This window comes from Miniopterus schreibersii (assembly GCF_964146895.1).
Source record: "Miniopterus schreibersii genome assembly, chromosome: 3".
Classification (NCBI taxonomy): domain Eukaryota; kingdom Metazoa; phylum Chordata; class Mammalia; order Chiroptera; family Miniopteridae; genus Miniopterus; species Miniopterus schreibersii.
In genome coordinates this window covers 30,946,942-30,966,216 of record NC_138103.1, presented here as the reverse complement: position 1 = coordinate 30,966,216, position 19,275 = coordinate 30,946,942, and the positions used below count along the sequence as shown (strand labels likewise).

Sequence of the window (19,275 nt, the reverse complement as noted above, 5' to 3'; positions counted from 1 at the left end):
GTTTTCTCTTTTTTGTGGGGAGAGTTAGTCCCAGTAACTGACTTGGGATTGGGATATTTGGGCTTTTCTTGGGGATCCTCGTAGCCCTTCTCTGCCAAGTAGTCGAGGAGCTTTGACTGTGTGGAGGTGAGAGATGGGGGGGGGGGGCTGCACAGTAGGGGGTCATCTACATATTGGAGAAGAGGGGAGAGGGATACCTCTAGATCAGCTAAGTCGTGGGCCAGGGCCTGGCGGAAGAAATGAGGACTATCCCTAAGCCCTGCAGGGGGGGCCGTCCAGGTTAGCTGTTGGGAGGCTGGGGAATCAGGGTCTGTCCAGGCGAAGGCGAACAGATCTTGCGAGTCAGGGTGTAAGGGGATCCCGAAGAAGGCTCCCTGAGACCGAGAGCGTGAAGTGTGTGGTGGAGGGTGGGTGAGGGAAAGGAGGGTGTGTGGATTTGGGGGACCGCGGAGTGAACAGGAAGAACTGCCTGGCTAATGAGTCTCAGATCCTGGGCTGGACGAAAGGAGCCGTGAGGCTTCCTGAGGGGAGAATGGGAGAGTTATAGGGGGAGTCAGTAGGTCGGAGGGGACCTTGCGAAAGTGAGCGGGTTACAGTAGGTTTTGAACCCCGTGGTCCCCCTGGTGGAATCGGGGACTGGGCTCGGCAGGGAAACTTAGGGTGCGGACGGGACTGTGCTGCGCGGCGATGGAGGGAGTTGAAGTGTCCCAGACGCCGGGGTTCACTAGCGAGGCAGAGAGAGGGAGGGGGGTCTGTAAGGAGGGGAGGGGGTGGCGGGCAGTCTGAGGCCTGTTGGCGGTGGGATTTGAAGCGGGGCGTGTAATTTCCATAGAATGGCTCTTCCTAACACGGGCTGGGCAGCGAGGGAGGGCGGGGAAGGGGTGTGCAAAAGCTGTCTAGTCCACACAGCAGGTCAGAGGGGGCGCTAAGGGGGTGGAGCCGAGGCCGGGGACTCCACCCACCCAGACCCGGGAGGCGCGGGCGGGTCGGTGAGATCCCGGAGCCGCAGAGCGCGTCGCTCCCGCGTCAGTAAGAAAAGAAATGCGCTTACCTGCCACTGGCAAAGTTGCCCGGGGCTCCGATGATGTGATGGGCGTGGGGCTGTCGGGCCTGGGCACCCCTAGTCTCCAGCGGCCCGGCCAAGGATGCTTGGAGGGGGAGAGTCGGGTGCAGCCTCCCCGCGGGAAGGGGGGAAGTCTCCCCTGGAGAGCCGAGGCTGCACCCCCTGCCCAGTGCTCTGCGCCCCCTGCAGGGCCCCTGAGCTCCCCGCGGCTTGTGCGTGGCGGCGGCAAGCCTTTGATGTTTAGCCCGATGCCGTCTCTCTTTTCGGGGTCTCGGTTCCTCGCCGCGATTGTTAAGGACCTTGAAGGCCAGGGTGAGTCCCGGGGGGGGGGGGTCTGTGGGCCCGAGCGTTAGGGCGCACCCGCTCCCTGTCCTCGGAGAAGGGCAGAGGGCAGAACGTGCAGAGGCCACGCGGGGAGGCCTCCGGGCTGAGCGCGACGCTGGGGCCCCCGGGTGCGGGTGGCGGAGTCACAGGGGGCGCGCAGAGGCGCTTTTCGAGTTGAGAGAGGTGAGGAAGGGAGACGGGAGCGTGGGCGCGAGTGGTGCCCTGGCTCCCGCCGCCTCGCGCCCAGGGTAGAGACCCGAACTCCAGTGGGCAACGGGGGGGGGGGAGCCACGGGGGTGAGGGGGCTGGGAAAACGGGGGGGGCTGAGTCCCGGGCGGAAAGAGGACCCGGAGCCGGTGCTGAGGGTGCCTGCGGAGGGGGGGTCCACACGGAGGTGGGGCGAGGTCGGAGGGATTCGGGGAAGCAGCCTCGGGAGGGTGGGACCCGAGGGGAGAAGGAGGAGCGGGGCCGACGCAGCGGAGGCGGAGAGAGCGGCGGGAACGGAGGCGGGGGAGCACCTGGACGTGGGAACCCCGGGCCTTTTCCGCGGCGGCGACCAAAGTGTCAGACCGCGGAGGCTGCCGAAACCCAACGTCCCGTTTGGGGGCCCGCGTGAGTCACGGGGTACCTCGGGTCGCGGCCCCGCAGCGCCGGCCGAGCGTCTCGCGAGAGGCCCCGGCGGCCGGGGTCGCGGGGAGGCCGCCGGGAGGCGCGGCTCTGGGAGCGGAGGCCGGGACGTGCCCGGCGCGCGGGGAGCGGAGGCCGGGACGTGCCCGGCGCGCGGGGGCGGGGCGCGGGGGCGCCGCTGTCCCCGCGAGCGGGGAGCTTCTTCCACTGTCCCCGGCGTCCCCCGGTGGAAAAGGAGACGTCGGGGAGAGGACGGGCGGCGTGGACAGGACACCCCGCCTCACGTCGTGTCCCAGGGTCCTCCCGCCCGCCACGGCGGGTCCCCTCGGCTCCAGACCAGGTGAATCGCGGGCGCGGGAGACGCGAGGGAGTTGGAAGGAGGCCCCCCCTTCGGAGGCAGGGAGGGGGCTGGAAAGGAGGGCGGTGCGGGGCCCAGCGAGGAAGGGGAGCGAGGCCCAGCCCCATGTTCTCCCCTGGCTAGTTCGGGAGACCCCACAGGGGGTCACAGCCCACTAAGTGGGGGATCTGGCCTCCTGGTATCTCCCAGGTTTCGGCACCAAAATGTTAGGGGTGGACTTGCTGAGGGAGAGACGTACGAGGCTTGTGGAGAGTTAAAAACAAGTTTATTGAAAACCACCTGGGTGCAGGTGGGGTGAGGCTCCGGGGCAGTCTCCGCCGGGGAGGAGGAAGAGACTGTTTTTCATAGGGCTTGGGGGGCGGGGGGGCTGGGGGAGGAGTTCGGTCTTGTTTGTGCTTTCCGTGTTCTTTCTGCTGTTCCCGGAGCCAGGTACACCGGTGCTTTGTGCTTGGTCGGTTGCCAAGTTTCTGCGTTCCTGCCCCTCGTGGGTTGCCAAGTTCCTGCTTCTGCCACTGCTCATACCTAGACGGGAGTTTTGGACTCGGGCTGCCAGGGACCTCAGAGGAGGCCCAGAATTTTGAAAAAAAACTCAAGTTCCTCCAATGCAAATTGGGAAGCTGGTGGGACACAATGTTCCCTTGCTCTGTACTTAGCACAGGGTCCAGGTCCACAAGGTGGACCTGCGTGGGCTGCTTCACAATCCTGCTGACTATGGCAAGTAAATGACAACGTAAGAAACAGCCAAACTTGTAGAGAATTCTTAGGCAAGTTTATTTGAGCCAATCTGAGGACATATGCCAAGAAGCAAGACCTCAAACGCTCCCCAAAATAACAGTTTTGCAGCTTCTTTTATGCATTTGAAATTAAGGAGGAAAGGTAAGGAACATTATTACATGAGGGAGAGAGAGCAAGGCAAGGATTGGATTGAGGCGGGATAGAAGCTAGGAAAATTCATTGACAAGTGGAATAAAGGAAATTGAGACAAAGTAATTAAGGCCAAACAATTTGAGCAGTTTACAGCCAGCTAATGAATCACAAGGTTTTATCTTCCCAAACCAAGGACACTTAGGAGCAAATGATTTACATATTCCAGATCATCCCGGAACAGACCGGCCTCAGTCCCAGTCCCTCTTCAATGACGCTCTTTGAAAATAAAACTAACCAGAAAATAACCCTGACCCCTCTATACATACATTTTGATGAATCAGCATATTGAAGGACATGCCTGGAAAACTAATGAATATTCTGTTAAGACCTTTCTCTAAGACCTCCCCTAGGATCCCCACCAGCCAAAGAAAGATAAGAAGCCTCAAGACAAAGGACCCATGGCACTCTCTCGCCAGAGCATGCCCACACCTTGTATCTCTATTCTTTTTCTCCTGAACTCTAAAGGTTCCCATGAGACTTGAAGCCAGAGAAGCAGCAGGCAGCAGCAGCTCATCCTGGGCTTAGCGCTTGAACCTGTCTCCAAGGCCCCCTTTCTCTCTGACTTTCCAGTAAGCTAACGGCAGCCCTGCCTTGGCTCACCTCTTTTACTGTGACTTCTATTTCTCAGTGAGCCAAAGCAGCTCCACCTAGGCTCTCTCCTGTTGCTTCTTTTATCTTAAGCCTTTCCTTTGTTTTACTGTCCCCAGCTTTAATAAACATACTCTCAAAATCACCTGGACTTATGTTGTGAAGTCTGTCCTGCACGAAGTCAAGAACCCACATGTTACCAGCCAGCCCAAGGCAGACCTGCTTCAGGCCCAGTTCCCGTTCAGTAACAGGATTACAAAATGGTTAACAAGTTTGTGTGTTAACCTCTCTTGAGGGTTCATTCCCCCTTTTGAGAGGTATTACTTCTGATATTTCAAAGGTGTGTTCACCTGGATGCACAAGAACAATTAAAGGCTGGCTTAAAACCTATAACTAAGCCCAGCCGGTGTGGCTTAGTGGTTGAGCATCGGCCTATGATCCAGGAGATTGAGGTTTGATTCCCCATGAGGGCACATGCCCGGGTTACGGGCTCGATCCCCAGCAGGGGGCTTGCAGGAGGCAGCTGATCAATGGCTCATTGATGTTTCTCCCTCTCCCTTCCTCTCTCTGAAATAAATATATTTTTTAAAAAAAATTTTTAAGAACATTTTTTAAAAACACCTATAACTAAGAAACGGGGCATGACTACCTATCATTCCCACTCAGGAATTTATGATCAGCTCAGCTCACCCTGTGAGGATACTTTTCACATAACTTTGTTTTTCTCACAGGTTTACTCTCAAAACAGAGCAGAACTCTCACATCTCTTTTTAACCCTTAATAGCCTATGACAATTTTTCCTTCCTATGTGACAAGACATTCCTACACCTTTCATCCTAACCCTCACATTCCATACCATTCCAGAGCCCCCTCTAAACACAGCTACTTAAGGAAATCATTCCCAGTCTTCAAAATTCTGAGCTGACTCTTAAGTTTATGTGAAATCCACATTCCCCTCCCCTGGGGCAAAATAACGTCCTGTTTGAACATTAGGAAGACTGCAAGGAACAAAATACAAATACTCTAGAGGGAGAAATGTGGTGATAAATAAATTAAAAAGTATGACACTTTGGGGGGGGAAATTTTTTAAACACGTGACATGAGAAAAATCTCAGATCAATGAGGAAACCCAAAGTCCATATGAACATGCCAGGGCCAAGGCAGATTGGAACATGAGATCCTACCACACCTGTGACAGGAGTGATGGGGCCCAAGTGGTTGAAAGGCAAGATACCTCAAAAAACCTGAGTCCACTCCAGAGGTCAGAGAAAAGGAAAGGGCAAAGAGGCACAACCCCAGAGAAACTTCCTGGAGCGATTCAGATTTCAAAGGAGGAGTGAGAGGCTCGGAGAAGAGGTAGAAAAATTGCTCCTGACCAGGAGGGTGTGAGAGAGCTGAGAAAAGAGAGTCACAGAATGCAGATGACCTGAGGGTGGGGCTTGGCTACAGGCATAAACTGGTCACATCAGGGAAGATAAAGGTGTCCTTCCAAGGTCATGCCTTGCCCATCCAACAAAGATCACCAACAGCTTCCTCTGCAGGCAGGACTAATTTCAAGTGAAATTTCAGGATGCCTACACCAGAAGGGCCCCCTTGCCACAAACTATCTCCTTCTTAACAATTCCTCAATCAATTTAGGATAGAGCATGTGGCTCTGTATCAGAGGAACCCTCTACAAATAGCACATTAGCCCCTAGGGTGTATGGAAAGACCTGTTTTCATATAAATGACTTTTTCATAATTCAATGTTTTATATAACGCATGAAAAATTATCTTGAAAGAAGTAAATGAACAAACAATTTCTAAAAACTAAGAATAAATAAAAATTTTCTCTTGGCAAGAGAGTAGATGGCATCAAAGGCTAAGGACTGCTGAACTAGATAGATAGGATATGCAGAGAACACAGGCTGTCAAGAAGAAGGCACGATAGTGAAATGTGCCTTTTTCATTGGAAGACATTTGATGTTCATTGGGTAAAGAAGCCTCAAGAATTTCCCTTCATCCAGCCGGGTGTGGCTCAGCGGTTGAGTGTTGACCTAGGATCCAGGTGATCGGGGCTCGATTCCCGGTCAGGGCACATGCCCGGGTTGTGGGCTAGGCAGCCGATCAATGACTCTCATCTTTGATGTTTATGTCTCTCCCTCTCCCTCTCCTTTCGTCTCTTTGAAATCAACAAAGATATATTAAAAAAAAAAAAATTTCAATATCCCTTTTGAATATCACTGCACCTGCCAACCCCTCAATCTTTTTCCTGAACTCTGTTTCCACTAAATTGATCTCAGTGGTTCTCAGATAGGTCTGGCGCAGTGCCTTTTGGTCTTTGCTCGTTTATCCATTGAACTAGTTTTTATTTATATGTTCTTATTGATTTGAGAGAGAGAGGAAGGGAGAGGAAAAGAGAAAAAGAGAAACATCGATGTGAGAGAGAAACATAAATTAGTTGACTACCCTATGCACCCCCACCAGGGATCAAACCAGAGAATGTGCTGTGACCAGGAATCAAGCCAGAAACCCATCAGTGCTGGGGTTGACCTCCAGCCAACTGAGCCGCACAGGCCAGGGCCATAGATCCATTTTGGTGTTTATTCATTGTCTTTTTTCTGCCAGTAACTGGGATGAGTATTAAGGACAGAGAAATGAACATAACACACATCATTCCTGTTCTTATAAAATTTGCCCCTAGGTGACAACAGAAATTCTATCCCTGTTCAATATCCTGGTCAACCACATCTCTCCTGAAGCCTTTCCCAGTGCCACTTCACACTGGACTTCCTTCTCTAACGAAGCTCCTGTTGACACCCACCTTTAATACTAATTACAAGATTTATAGAAAGGTCTTGATTGCACTTGGTTATTAAGCTGTTTAGCCTTTTGTGATTAACTTATGAAACATTTTTTGTTCTTAGTTTGTAATTATTAGGCATTGTTAAGTTTCATCAGTTTTGTCTTTGCAACTAGAAGAGACAAAATATTCTTTCTGCACTTTCATAGAAATTGCCTTGTTTTCAGACTGTGCTTTGAATCAATAATTTCTGCTTTTGAGTTTATTGTCTTTTTCTTTAATCTTTCCAGCATTTATAGACTCAACCATCCCAGATGTGGTCCTTGAATTCTTAAGTCCTTCACACCCTCCTATGTTAGCAGCCTCTTGGGAATTGAAATTCTGCCTTCAACAAGCATTATGTTTTAGTTGACAAAAAGACATAAGTAATTCAGCTGTTTGACCCTCCATACCATATCAAGGCCTGTAAACACCTCTTAAGATATCTGTATGTTCACTGCCTTCAGCCCCAATATGGCCCCATATCCCAGCCTGGTGCCCATCCTTACATTTTCCTGAGCCACTATTGCTTAAAAACAATTATTTCCCAACTTTGGTAGCAGTCACATCACTAAATCTGCTGCTGAAACAGATTCCTATTCTGACTTTAAGCAGAAAACAAATTGACTTAATTCTAGAATCAGTGGAGAGACTGGAAAACCCAGATCAGAATTAGGCAGGAGAAGAGGAAAATCACACCCTGGAACTAGTCCCGTATTCACATGCTGCTGCCAACAGAAGCAAGGAATGCCACAGCGTGGAGCAATGACAAGGTCCCAGTCCCCAGATCGCCTGGCTCGGCTCTCCCCTGGCAGGCCTTCTGCAGACTCATTGAACACAACATCCGCCCAGGCTGCCCTGCATATCCTGGTTTCTCACTGTCAGGAGAGGAGCCCATCTGGCACTCTCACTGGCCTGTGCATTTGCCTCACCTGGCCTGGGCTCAGAGCCCAGACATTCCCAAAATGACACCTGGCTCTATCCCCAAGTAGCCTGCTCTAAGCTCCTGGGCTTAAGGAAGTCCAGAGCCTTCCAGCCAGGAACCATGAGCACAGTGGTGCCTGTCCTGCTGTCCCTGCTGCTCCTTCTGAGGCCTGAAGGCCCCTGGAGACCCACGCCACCAAGTGTGGAAGCGAGTGTTGGGCATGGAGAAGAATGATGAATGGGAGAAGGGCCCCTGGTGAAGCTGGAATTCAGGGCACAGTAGGAATGGGTGTTTGTTCGAGGCTCTCAACTAACTCAGCTCACATTCTTCGAGAAGCATTCAGGGAGCCTCTGGACTCATGCAAAATCAGACCTTAAAGAATCATTATTTTAAAAATCTTAGTATACACGTGAACAAAATCATGGCCCAGAGCTGCAAAGGGGCAGAGCTGGAGCCACACAGGTGGAACATTTTGCTCCTTCCCCCCTTCTAATGGCTGGATGTACCTGTCTGACTCTCAGGGAGAGAGACAGCAACCCCAAGGGGCAGATGTGAAGGCAGGTGAACTAGAGGGATGATTCCGGAAGGAAACTCCTTCTCTCCATTGAATACAACAGTGGGCCTGGATGGCAAGTGACTGGGAAAGTAGCCCATGGGGAGCTGGGGAAGAACCAAGGTCAATTCTATGGCTGGGAATGAGGCTTTTTTTATTCTCCACACAAAATTTCAGTGTGAGTAAATGTAAGCTAACCTATACAAGTTTAGAATTGGTCACATTTACAAAGTGTTAGAATATGTGTTTTATGTTACTTTTATACCCATTGATCACATTTAGGACATTAATCACATCCTGCTCTGGATTACTCCAAATTCAACCCTCCATGCTGAGCTTCTAAAGAAAATCATTCCCATCCTTCAGGGTGCTGAGCTGACTCTTATCTTTCTTGAAAGCCTAAATTTAAGTACTATACTTTTTTATTTTGATACTTCAATCTGATTTCAAAATCAAAGCTCAGAAATAGCTTCTTTAGTTTATGTGAAATCCACATTCCCCTCCTCTGGCTCAAAATAATGTCACAGCTTAACATCAGGAGGACCAGGAGCGAAATTTAAATAGTCAAGAAGTAACAACGTAACAATTGATATTAAAAACATTATGACATATTGAAAAAATAAATAAAACACGTGGCAGGAGAAAAACCTCAGATCCATGAGAAAACTCAGTGTCCACCTAACAGGCCAGGACCAAAGCAAATTGGAGTGTGAGTTCGCACCCCATCTGTGTCAGGAGTGATGGGGCCCTACTGGACGAGAGGGAGGAAACCTCAGAAATTCTGAGTCCTGGCCAAATGTGGGGGAAAGGAAGAGAGAGCAGAGGCACTCACACACCCAGAGAAACTTCTTGAGGAATTTGGATTTCAGAGGACTGAAAGGCTCAGAAAGCTTAAGAAGAGGTGGAAAGATTATTGCTGACCAGGAGGGTGTGAGGCAGCTGAGAGTGGAGGGTCACAAGGCCCTGGCAGGGAAGCAACCTAAATTTGGAATCAGGTCATAATCATCAACTGACTGGTCACATCAGGGCAGATGCAGAGGTCCAGAAATGTGCATCCATTCACAGTCACCTTCTGCCCGCCCAACTAAAACAACCAACATATTCCTCTGCAGGCAGGACCAACTACAACTACAATTTCCGATTCCCCACCCCAGGAGGGCCTCATTGCCACAAGTTGTCTCCTTCTTAACAATTCCACAGTGACTTTGAAATAGCATGTTGCTCTGTTTGGGGGGGGGGGGGCTGCCAACAGCCTTTGGCCCACAAGGGTGTGTGAAAAAAACTTGCATTTCCATGTAACATGCTTTCTCTGTATCCTGCATGTTTTAATTTATGCATTTAAAAGCATCTTGAAAGAAAATAAATGAATAAATAATTTCCAAAATTTTTTAAATAAAATTTATCTTGAGAATAACTGTCAAGGGAGTAGATGCACAGAAGACTAAAAACTATTGACCTAGAAGGATGGTGTGTACAGAGAAGGCACAATACTGAGATGTGTCCTGTTCATTGGAAGGCACTGGATGCTCACTTAATGAGGGACCTGCAGATTCTACCCCCAGCCTTGTTTTTTATTTTATCATTCCACCTTGCCTACTTTTCAACCTTCTTCCTAACCTCTATTTCCACCAAATTGTCCTCAGTGGCCCTCAGGTAGGTCTGGTATCATCTCTTTTTCATCTTTGCTCCTTTATCCGTTCATCTACTTTTATAAGCGTTTACTAATTGTCTCCTTTCTGCCAGGCACTGGGCTAAGTACAATGCTATTTTAAAGTCACTTGTACTTAGACAAGTGAACATGACCAACACCATCATGTCCTTATAAAATTTGCCCCTGCTGCCAGCAGAAACTCTATCCCTGTGGGATATCCTGCTCAACCACGTCTCTCGTGAAGCCTTTCCTGACGCCATGCCACACTTGACTTCCTTCTCTCATGGAGCTCTTGTCACCCACTGTTCGTAGCAACCATACAAGATTTGTAGCAATGTCTTGATCACACTTGGCTATTGGACTTTTTAGGCTTTTGTAATTGTTATGAAAACTTATTTTTTGTTCTTAAGTTTAAATCATTAGGCACTATTAGGTTTTTGTCTGTTTCATCCTTAAAACTAGAAAAGCCAAAAAGAATTTTTTCTGCACTATCATAGAAATCACCTGATTTTCAGATTGTGCTTTGAATCAATACTTTCTGCTTCTGAGTTAATTCTCTTTTTCTTTAAGCTTTCCAGCCCTATGGACTCAATCATCAGATTTTGTCTTTGAATTTCTCAAGCTACTTGGCACCTAATATTTTGCCTTCGCTGAGCATTTTATTCTAGTTGACCAAAAGAGATGACTCAGTCAACTGTTTGACCCTCCACTGCTTATCAGGGCATGCAAAAACATGCCCAAGATATCTGTATTTTCACTGCCTTCGGCCTCAGTTGGCCCCACAACCAAGATTGGTTGCCCTTCCTCCATTTCCATGAATGACTTGCTTAAAAAGAATCCTTTTCCAATTCTGGTAGCAGTCACATCATTAGTTGCTGAAACATTCCTATTCTGACTTTAAGCAGAAAATACATTTATTTACTGGTTTGTTCTAGAACCAGTGGAGAGACTGAAATACCCAGATCAGAATTAGGCAGGAGAAGCACAGGCAAATCACACCACGGAACTAGTCCTATAATCACATGCTGCTGCCCACAGGGAAACAGATGCCACAGTATGGGCCCATGAAAAGTCCCAGTCTCAGATCATCTGTCTCACTTCTCCATTGGCAGGCCATCCCTGGACTCCCTGAGGAAAACATCCGCCCAGCCTGGCCTGTGTGTCCTGTTTCCTTACAGGCAGTGAGGAGCCCAGCCCGGCACTCTCATTGGCCTGTGCATTCGCCTCAACTGGGCAGGGCTCAAATCCCAGCCATTCCTAAAATTATAACTGGTTGTCTCTCCAAGTAGTCTGCACCAGGACCTCGGGAAGTCCAGGACCTTCCACTCAGACACAATGAGCACAGTGGTGCCTGTCCTGCTGTCCCTAATGCTTGTTCTGGGTCCTGCAGTCCCCCAGGAGACTCAAGATGGTGAGTTGGGAACCAAGGGCTGGGTATGAAGAAGAGTGGAGGGGAGGTAATGAATGAGAGAGATGGGCTGGGGAGGGCCCCAGGTAAAGCCGGGGTTCCTACTGTACAGTAGGAGTGGGTGTTCAAGGCTCAGCTAACTCAGCTCACACACTTCCAGAGGCATTTAGGGAGCCTCTGGACTCATGCTAAGTAAGACCTTAAATAATTAGAATCTAAAATTCTTAGTAGGCAAATGAACAAAACTAAGACCCAGACAAGTGAAGTGCCCTGTCCCGGGTCAGATAGCTAGGACAGAGCAGGGGCCACACGGGGGGACTTTTTGTTCCTCTCTCCTTCCAATGACGGCATGTACCTGTCTGACTCTCAGGGAGAAAGGCAGAAACTCCAAAGAGCACTTGTAAACGCATATTAAGTGGGGGATGCTTCTAGAAAGACCCATTTCCTCACTCCACAGTGAGACACTCCGACAGTGAGCCTGGAAAGCTAGTGACGGGGAAAGAAGCCAGCTAGAGGTTGGGCAGAACCAGAGTCCATTTTACAACAGAGTAATAAGGGGTTTTTTGGCATACAGAATTTCAGGATGAAGAAATGTAAGCTAAGCTGTGTAAATTTAGAATTTGTTACATTTACAAACTGTCAGAATATGTGTTTTATAACAATTGGTCATATTGAGATTGTTAATCACATCCTACACCATAATCCAATTTTGTCAGGGCTCTCAAGAGAAACAGAATGAATGGCATGCATATCACAGAAAGAGAGATTTATTTTAAGGGTGTGGCTTACTCCATTGTGGGGACTGGGAAGTCTGAAATCTGCAAAGTTGGTGAGCACACTGGAGACCCAGAGAAGAGATGATGTTGCAGTCTTGGATCCAGCGGCAATCTGGAGGCAGAGTTCCTTTTTCCTTTGGAGACCTAAGTCTCTTCTCTTGTGGCCTTCAACTGATTAGAGGAGGCCCACCCACATTATGTGGGGTATTCTTTATTCGACATCTCTGAGTAAAATGGTAATCACATTTAGAAACTAATTAGTGAGAAAAACTTCAGTCCTGGAATGAAGAATCTGCCATATGACTCCAACATTAGTAACACCCTTGAGAGTGTTACTAATTCATGAATTATATTATGAATTCATTATCAAATTAATTATAAAAATGTCCTGCCCCTCTCCCAGTCCCTGCCTCATACCAAAATACAGGGATGGCCTTGCATTTGAGCTCCATCCTGTTCTTACCTTATGCTGATCCATTCTGGGTCATCTTCTCAGGTTTCTAGTCAATTCTCCTTCCTACACTTTCTAACTGTATGTGTTTGTCAGGTTCAACTAGGCTATGCTCCAGTAACAAAGACAGTTTTTAGTGGTTTAACCTAGCAAATGTTTATTTCTTGCTCATGTAAAAAGAATACAGATCAGGTAACTTTTCTGTCCTCAATGGGATTGAAGCGGTTTGCACCTTAGGTCTCTTCTGTTTCATCATGTGGCCTCCACAGTCATCACCTAAATAGAAGAGAGACAGAGGTTTCTAATTGGCTTGCAGGGTCTACAACCAAAAGAAAGAAATCACTTTCCTTCACATTCTCTTTTAACAGAACTCTGTCATGGGCCCAATATACCTACAAGAAGGCTGAGAAATATCTTTTGATGTGCCTAGAGAGGAAACAATGTAGTGAAAACATAAAATGGTTTCTGAATATTATCCCCAGAATAGAAGTAGAGCCTGTACTCTCAAGTGAGTTTCCAGTAGTACCTGGCTGACAGCAGGTGGAGATAGCTCGAGAGGAAGAAGCCCAGTGACCAGGTCTCCCTTCCTGGTCCTCCTGTCCCACATTAGGACTCCCCTGTGTGGACCCCACAGCTCAATATTTTCTCTTTTTTTGCAGGACCTTACTCTCTGACCTTCGTCTATACTGGAGTTTCCAGACCCAAGGAGGGCATCCCTAGTTTTCAGGCCACTGGCTACCTCAATGACCAGGCCTTTCTCCACTACGATAGTGAAAGCAGAATGGCTGAGCCCCTCGGCCTGTGGGAACAGGTGGATGGGATGGTGGACTGGGAGAATGAAAGTCAACTGCAGCAGGCCAGAGAGGACATCTTCATGGAGACCCTAAAAGACGTCATGCACTATTACAGGGACAGAGGTCAGTGGGCTATGGATTGCTGGGGTGGAGGGTCTTCGCACAAGAGGCAGCCTGCATTTGAGAGTGGAAAGGGTTCTGCAAAATGGAAATACTTTTTACCTAAATAGAGTGGAAGAACAAATGCAATTATACAGATATTTCTGCACCCCCTTCCCCCACATCACAGCTGCTTTTCTTCCTTTCCCACCACTTCCCATATCCTTACTTTCAGGCCTCAACTCTCCCGGGAAGTGATGTCAGTGTCAGCCCTTATCAAGGCACATCTGACCTCTCAGTTGCACATCTCCCATCCATCTGAGCTGAATCCCACTTCAGAAGGTGTCAGGCTCACCCCCACCCAGGGATGTTGGGTGGGGAGTGAGTTAACCTTGGGTCATTCTGACCAGGGTTCAGGTGCTGGCTCTGCCAGTCACTAGCTGTTTCACAGTCAGTGTTCTTAATTAACTGGTCTGAACCTGCAAAAAATGGATCATTGAGTCCTGCCTTCATGAGGTAGGACTTACCTAGGTGAATTCCATGAAAGATAGAACACAGACTGTCTTGATCTTCCCTAGAGTCCCATCACCTAGGAGAGCCAGTAATACTTGCTAAAATAGAATGAAGAGGTTGTAACTCCCTTCCTGCAAATGCCATTTTCCAAGAGTTGTTGCTAATTGGGAAGGAAGGTGGGCATTAAAGGTTTGTCTGAAGATATCAAAAACCTGAAAAGAGAGAACTGATAAAATCATACTGACCCAACTGAAGACATCAACTTTGCATATAACTGGAAAAAAGGACAAATTGCATAATCTATTTTAAACTATAAATAATTTCTGTTTAACTTGTCAATGCACTTCTGTGTGCTTGTGTCCAGTTCCTAACCCTCACAATATATCCAAAGTTTAAAGAGGTGCTGCAAGGGGCTAGAAGATCCATCCACAGTCTGTAGCTCTGTGAAATCCCCTGGCTGGGAAGAATGCATCTCACCTCAGACTGGCCTAAAACACCAAAACATACTAAGTTTTCCATTTTCTGTCTGCTCTATATCTGGCTAATAAGCCATTTGCCAAGATAGAAGGGGTTACATGTTTAGATTTCAAAACCCTTGCCCAGCAAGTGTGGCTCAGTGATTGAGCATCGATCTATGAACCAGGGGGTCACCATTGGATTCCCTGTCAGGGCACATGCCCCAGTTGTGGGCTCGAACCCCCAGTAGGGGGAGTGCAGGAGACAGCTGATCAATGAGTTTCATCATTAATGTTTCTATCTCTCTCTCCCTCTCCCTTCCTCTCTCTGAAATCAAGAAAAACTTTTTTTTTAAGTATGTGTATTGCTATAGTACACATTTAAAACAAAACAAAAACCCCTTTCTTCCTATTGGGTTGCAAACTATGTAGGAATAAGAGTTATTAAGATGAAGTTGACACTAGGCTGACTGATTTCTGGGGCTTCGGGTGGATGCAGGAAATCACACCTTTAAGGGAAGATTCGGTTGTGAGCTTCGGAATAACAGCTACTGTGGAGCATTCTGGAGGTATGCCTATGATAGACGGGACTACATCAAGTTCAACACAGAAATCCCAGCCTGGATCCCCCTGCAACCAGAAGCTGTGAACACTAAGGTGAAGTGGGAGACAGAAGGCTCTGTGCAAGCAGCCAAAGACTACCTGGAAAACCAGTGCCCCAAGATGCTACAGCACTACCTGCAATACAGCAGGGAAATCCTGGACCGCCAAGGTACCCACTGCTCCCTATGTCCTGCTACCCCGCACTGAGCTGAGAAAGACCAAGGTGACCCCAGCCTGGGACCTCAGAGCAACATTTCAGGCAAATCCTCTAGTCATTTCTGTCTCTGATATGCCTCCTGGCTTGGCTGTGGGGAGAAGGCAGGTGTGTAAAATGTCTGCCCAGGAAGGATGAAGATGAGTAAGTGTGAGCAGGATTGATTGACATAAGCTGAGACCTTGGTTTAAGAATTAATCAGAAAGAAGTTCTTGTGGGAAGGAGGAGGGAAGGGTCTCAATGACAGAGCAGCAGGCAGAACTAAGGGATGGGGCTCAGACTCAGGGAGGCAGGAGCCACAAAGCCCACTGAGAGGTTTTGGAAAAAACAAAACAATGCATGAGGCATTCACATTTCTTGCTATTAGAAGTCAATATACAGTGGGTGGGCAGGGGGTGCTGGGAGGCAAGAAAGTAGCCATGGACATTTCATTATCCAATAGGGAAGGCTCATGGAAAGCCTCAGCTTCCCTAATCTTCCAGAAGTTCCCCTAAGGAGTCAGGGAGAAAGCTGAGAGGTCTGCTTATCCCTGAGACGTGATCAGGGAAATGTCTCTTTCAGACCCTCACCCTCCATGCTGTCTCTCTTTCCAGATCCTCCCTCTGTGTCAATCACCACCCACAGGAACCTAGGACTCATCAGGATCCTCAAGTGCGTGGCCTACAACTTCTACCCACGACCAATCAGTATGTACTGGACTCGAGCAGGCAAAGCAGTGGAGACTGAGTCATGGGGAGAGAGTCCTCTCAGTGAAAATGGCACTTACCAGTCCTGGGTGATAGTTAAAACCCTCTTTTTGGACAGAGGCCCTTACTCCTGCCATGTGCAGCACAGCAGCCTGGCCCAGCCACTCAATGTCACATGGAATGACAGTCAGTAATTGGGGGCTAAAGGCTCCTCAAGGTCTAGAGACCAATAGGCACCCTTTGATCCGGACATGAGAGAGATGAGCTCTAGAATGACTGTCATCGCCATCAGTGAGGCCCAGAGAAGCAGTGAAGGGGGTAGACAGGTGGTGAATTTGGAGACACAGGACTTGAATGCTGGGCACTGAACTGACTCACTGCTACATTTCCCCTCAGAACCTGATATCTAATCTGTGAAATCTAATCACATTAATTAACTAGCCAATACACAAAATAAACCAGATTATTAAACGGTCAAATACTGTAGAGATGTCAGCAAACGTTATCATTCATCCTGCCCCCAATCATTTGAATCATCTGAAATTCTTGGTATTTGCTGGAAGCAATGTTTACTGGACATCTTGACCTGGGACCCCCAGTGTAGTGTGGCATGACCACCAGGTACTTGAGCATTGTTCAGGTGCCCACTGCTGATATTCCCTCCGGTTGTACGGTCATAGAACTCTGCAACCTCTTTAATACAATCTGTTACCGCAGTTTCCCCAGCATTTCCTTGCCCCTTGTGAGACTGCCCTCCACTCCAGCTACCCTTGGGGCCCACACGCAACTATATGTTATTTGAGAGGCTTCATCCCTCCAGAATGCACTCCCAGGGAAGCAAGACTCAGCCTAATGTTCTTGGACTCCTACCAAATTCATTTTATTTTATTTTGTTTTGTTTTTTTAACTGAGTCGTGTTTTGTTTTTAACTGAGCCACCTACTACTATGCACAGGTTTAAGTACCTGGCCAGGGCACATACAAGAATCAACCAATGAATGCATAAATAAGTGGAACAATAAACCAATGTTTCTCTCTCAAATCAATAAATTTTTTAAAATTTACCTTGTTTCCTGCTAGAACTTGCTGTTTAAGCTCAATAAACCTTACTGTTCATGAGACATATATAGTGTTTCTATTTCCTTTGCTCAATTATTGATGGACTCCTTGAAGAATTGTATATTGAGTATCTGTTTTATGCTTGGTACACCAATAAGCACTGGAGATCCAGTAAAATAAGGTAGGTACAGCCCCTTCCTGAATGGAATTTACCTCAATTCTGCTTATTGAAACAATATCCCATTGTCAAGGTCCAGCTCAAATCTCATCTTCTCCTCCCATGACCACTGCCATGATCACCAATTCCAATATGTACTCTTTTCATGCTGAGACTTCTTTCAGAAAAAAATATCAAGGAAAATTTCAAAAAAGAAATTTAAATAAAGTCAATCCCTATACTCTCTAAGGATGTCTCAAGCAATCCAAGACCACCCATAACAGATCCACTCTTTTGTTCCTTCTCAAATGAAAGGGAAGGTAAATAAAACTGAAGAAATTAAAGCTGGGTAGAGGTGGGTGGAAAAAGATAGGAAAGACCCAGAAATCAAATTTGCCAATTTCTGGATCCCAATTCAGACTTTTTTCCATTGCTCACTATTAAAGTTTTGGTGAATACATCCACCCATTTGTTTATTCAATAAATGTTTATTGAATGTCTCTCAGTTATAAGACACTGAGATAGATGTTTAGGTAATAAAGAAATGAACCAGAATATATCATTCCACACAGTGATAAAGTCACAAAGGTGTTTTGGGGTCAAGCTGGGGAGAGTTTTGAATAATGTGCTAAGGTCCTGATATTTCTTTTGAGTTTAACAGTTCAAGATTTTCTGACAGTAGGATGACACAATCAGAATTATGATCATGACCAGATACTAATGAGTACAGTGGATTGGAGGATGAACAGAGAAAGTAGCTGCAGAAAGGTGCCCCTCATGGTCTAAAAGAAGAGGTGCAGCCCGGTCAGTGCAGTTTAGTGGTTGAACATTGACCCATGAACCAGTAGGTCACAGTTCCATTCCCAGTCAGGGCACACGCCAGGGTTGCGGGCTCGATCCCCAGTAGGGGGAGCGCAGGAGGTAGCTGATCAATGACTCTCATCACTTATGTTTCTATCCCTCTCTCCCTCTCTCTGAAATCAAGAAAACATATTAAAAATAAAATTAAATTAAATTTAAATTAAATTAAATTAAATTAAATTAAATTAAATTAAATTAAATTAAATTAAAAAATAATAAAAGCAAAGTTGCAGGCTAAAAGCCTACAGAGATTGGAAAGAACCCCAGGTGACCTAAACTGAACTTTTCCCTGAAGCCGGTATGGCAAATGGTCCCTCCTGCCCCTCCTGCCCCTGGCTGCCCAAAATGCAGAAGGGGGAAGACTCCTAGACAGCCTCACCAGACGCCTCCTCCCCCAAATATGCTGCTCCTTCTTATCATTTTTACTTTACTGCATTGTATTGCATTTTATTTTCCTCCCTCCAGGTATGGGGATTAAGTTCATCATAACTAGGAAGTACACACCATATGATCAGCCTCAGACAACTCAAGACCCAGCTAGTTTTTCTTTATGCAGTTATTTTCCCAATTTTTACACATCCTCACGTTGCAGACCCTTGGCTGTTTATAGATCAGCCTTTGTTCCACACACCAGCTTCTGGTAGGTTCTCTCACCACCAGGCAAATGAGTGAGGTGAGCAGCCTCAGCAGCTGTGGTGATAGACATTTACTACCCGTCTCTCACTCTCTCTGCCGTGAGTTATGAAACCTCTATGCTGAGAGTCTTTAATTTTGAGAGATCACATTCTGAGGTACTGGGGGTTAGGGCTTCAACATATAAATTGGAGGGGGGGCACAATTCAGCCCATAACGTTGCTCTTATATTGTAAGCTCCTGCTACTCTTCCTAAGAGCTTTCCTGGCTCTGGGCTGGTACTTTTTCTACACATTGCAAAACTGTAAAGGCCTTTTGGGGTAAGAGTGTGTCTTCTTAAGCATCCCACAGAGTGAAGAATTAAGTCCTGAACATCTGGATTTTAATATTGGAAATTAACCTGCTTAAATATATTGCTATTATTGACCCAATTAAGTAAATTGCTTTCATCTCATCCTCTGTGTTCTATTTACCACATTTTTTTGTTACTTCAAACTTACCACGTGTGGTGAGGCATGAAGCTTAGGGCACAATGCTATCTATGCAGCACCTGCAATCTTGCAGAACTGTGGCCACCAACTGTGTTTGATGACAAGCAACAGACACTAGCTGGCTCACCTTACCCCAGAACTACAGGCCCTCCCCACACACAAAGAACTTCACTGGTAAAATTTTAAGTAGCTCGTGGATTCAAAGGAACAGCTGAGGAACCGGTCTCTCGGGGGGGCCA

General features: G+C 47.3%; 2 protein-coding genes across 10 annotated transcripts in view; one reads left to right on the top strand and one right to left on the bottom strand.

The window, feature by feature from the left end:
• The window catches only part of GJC3 (gap junction protein gamma 3), a 38,947-nt gene extending 37,805 nt beyond the window's left edge, over nt 1-1,142 (bottom strand). Inside the window, exon 1 of one of the 2 annotated variants that reach the window (XM_081132040.1) lies at nt 1,052-1,142. The gene's annotated coding sequence lies outside the window, so the exon portion shown is untranslated. The remainder of the gene's footprint in view (nt 1-1,051) is intronic. The other variant, XM_081132041.1, reaches the window with a different exon arrangement.
• On the top strand, nt 980-16,956 carry LOC308554669 (zinc-alpha-2-glycoprotein-like). 8 transcript variants are annotated; one of them, XM_081132039.1, is made up of 6 exons: nt 980-1,029; nt 1,253-1,375; nt 11,127-11,248; nt 13,132-13,389; nt 14,833-15,105; nt 15,744-16,956. In XM_081132039.1, the coding sequence occupies exons 3-6, from the start codon at nt 11,173-11,175 to the stop codon at nt 16,028-16,030; spliced, it is 894 nt and encodes a 297-aa protein (XP_080988165.1). In that variant the 5' UTR covers nt 980-1,029; nt 1,253-1,375; nt 11,127-11,172; the 3' UTR covers nt 16,031-16,956. The 8 variants fall into 8 exon arrangements, with proteins under 8 accessions (XP_080988165.1, XP_080988161.1, XP_080988162.1 ...); XM_081132035.1 differs by having other exon boundaries at nt 10,950-11,248; XM_081132036.1 differs by lacking the exons at nt 980-1,029; nt 1,253-1,375 and adding an exon at nt 1,439-1,570.
• Nucleotides 16,957-19,275: the final 2,319 nt, after the last annotated feature.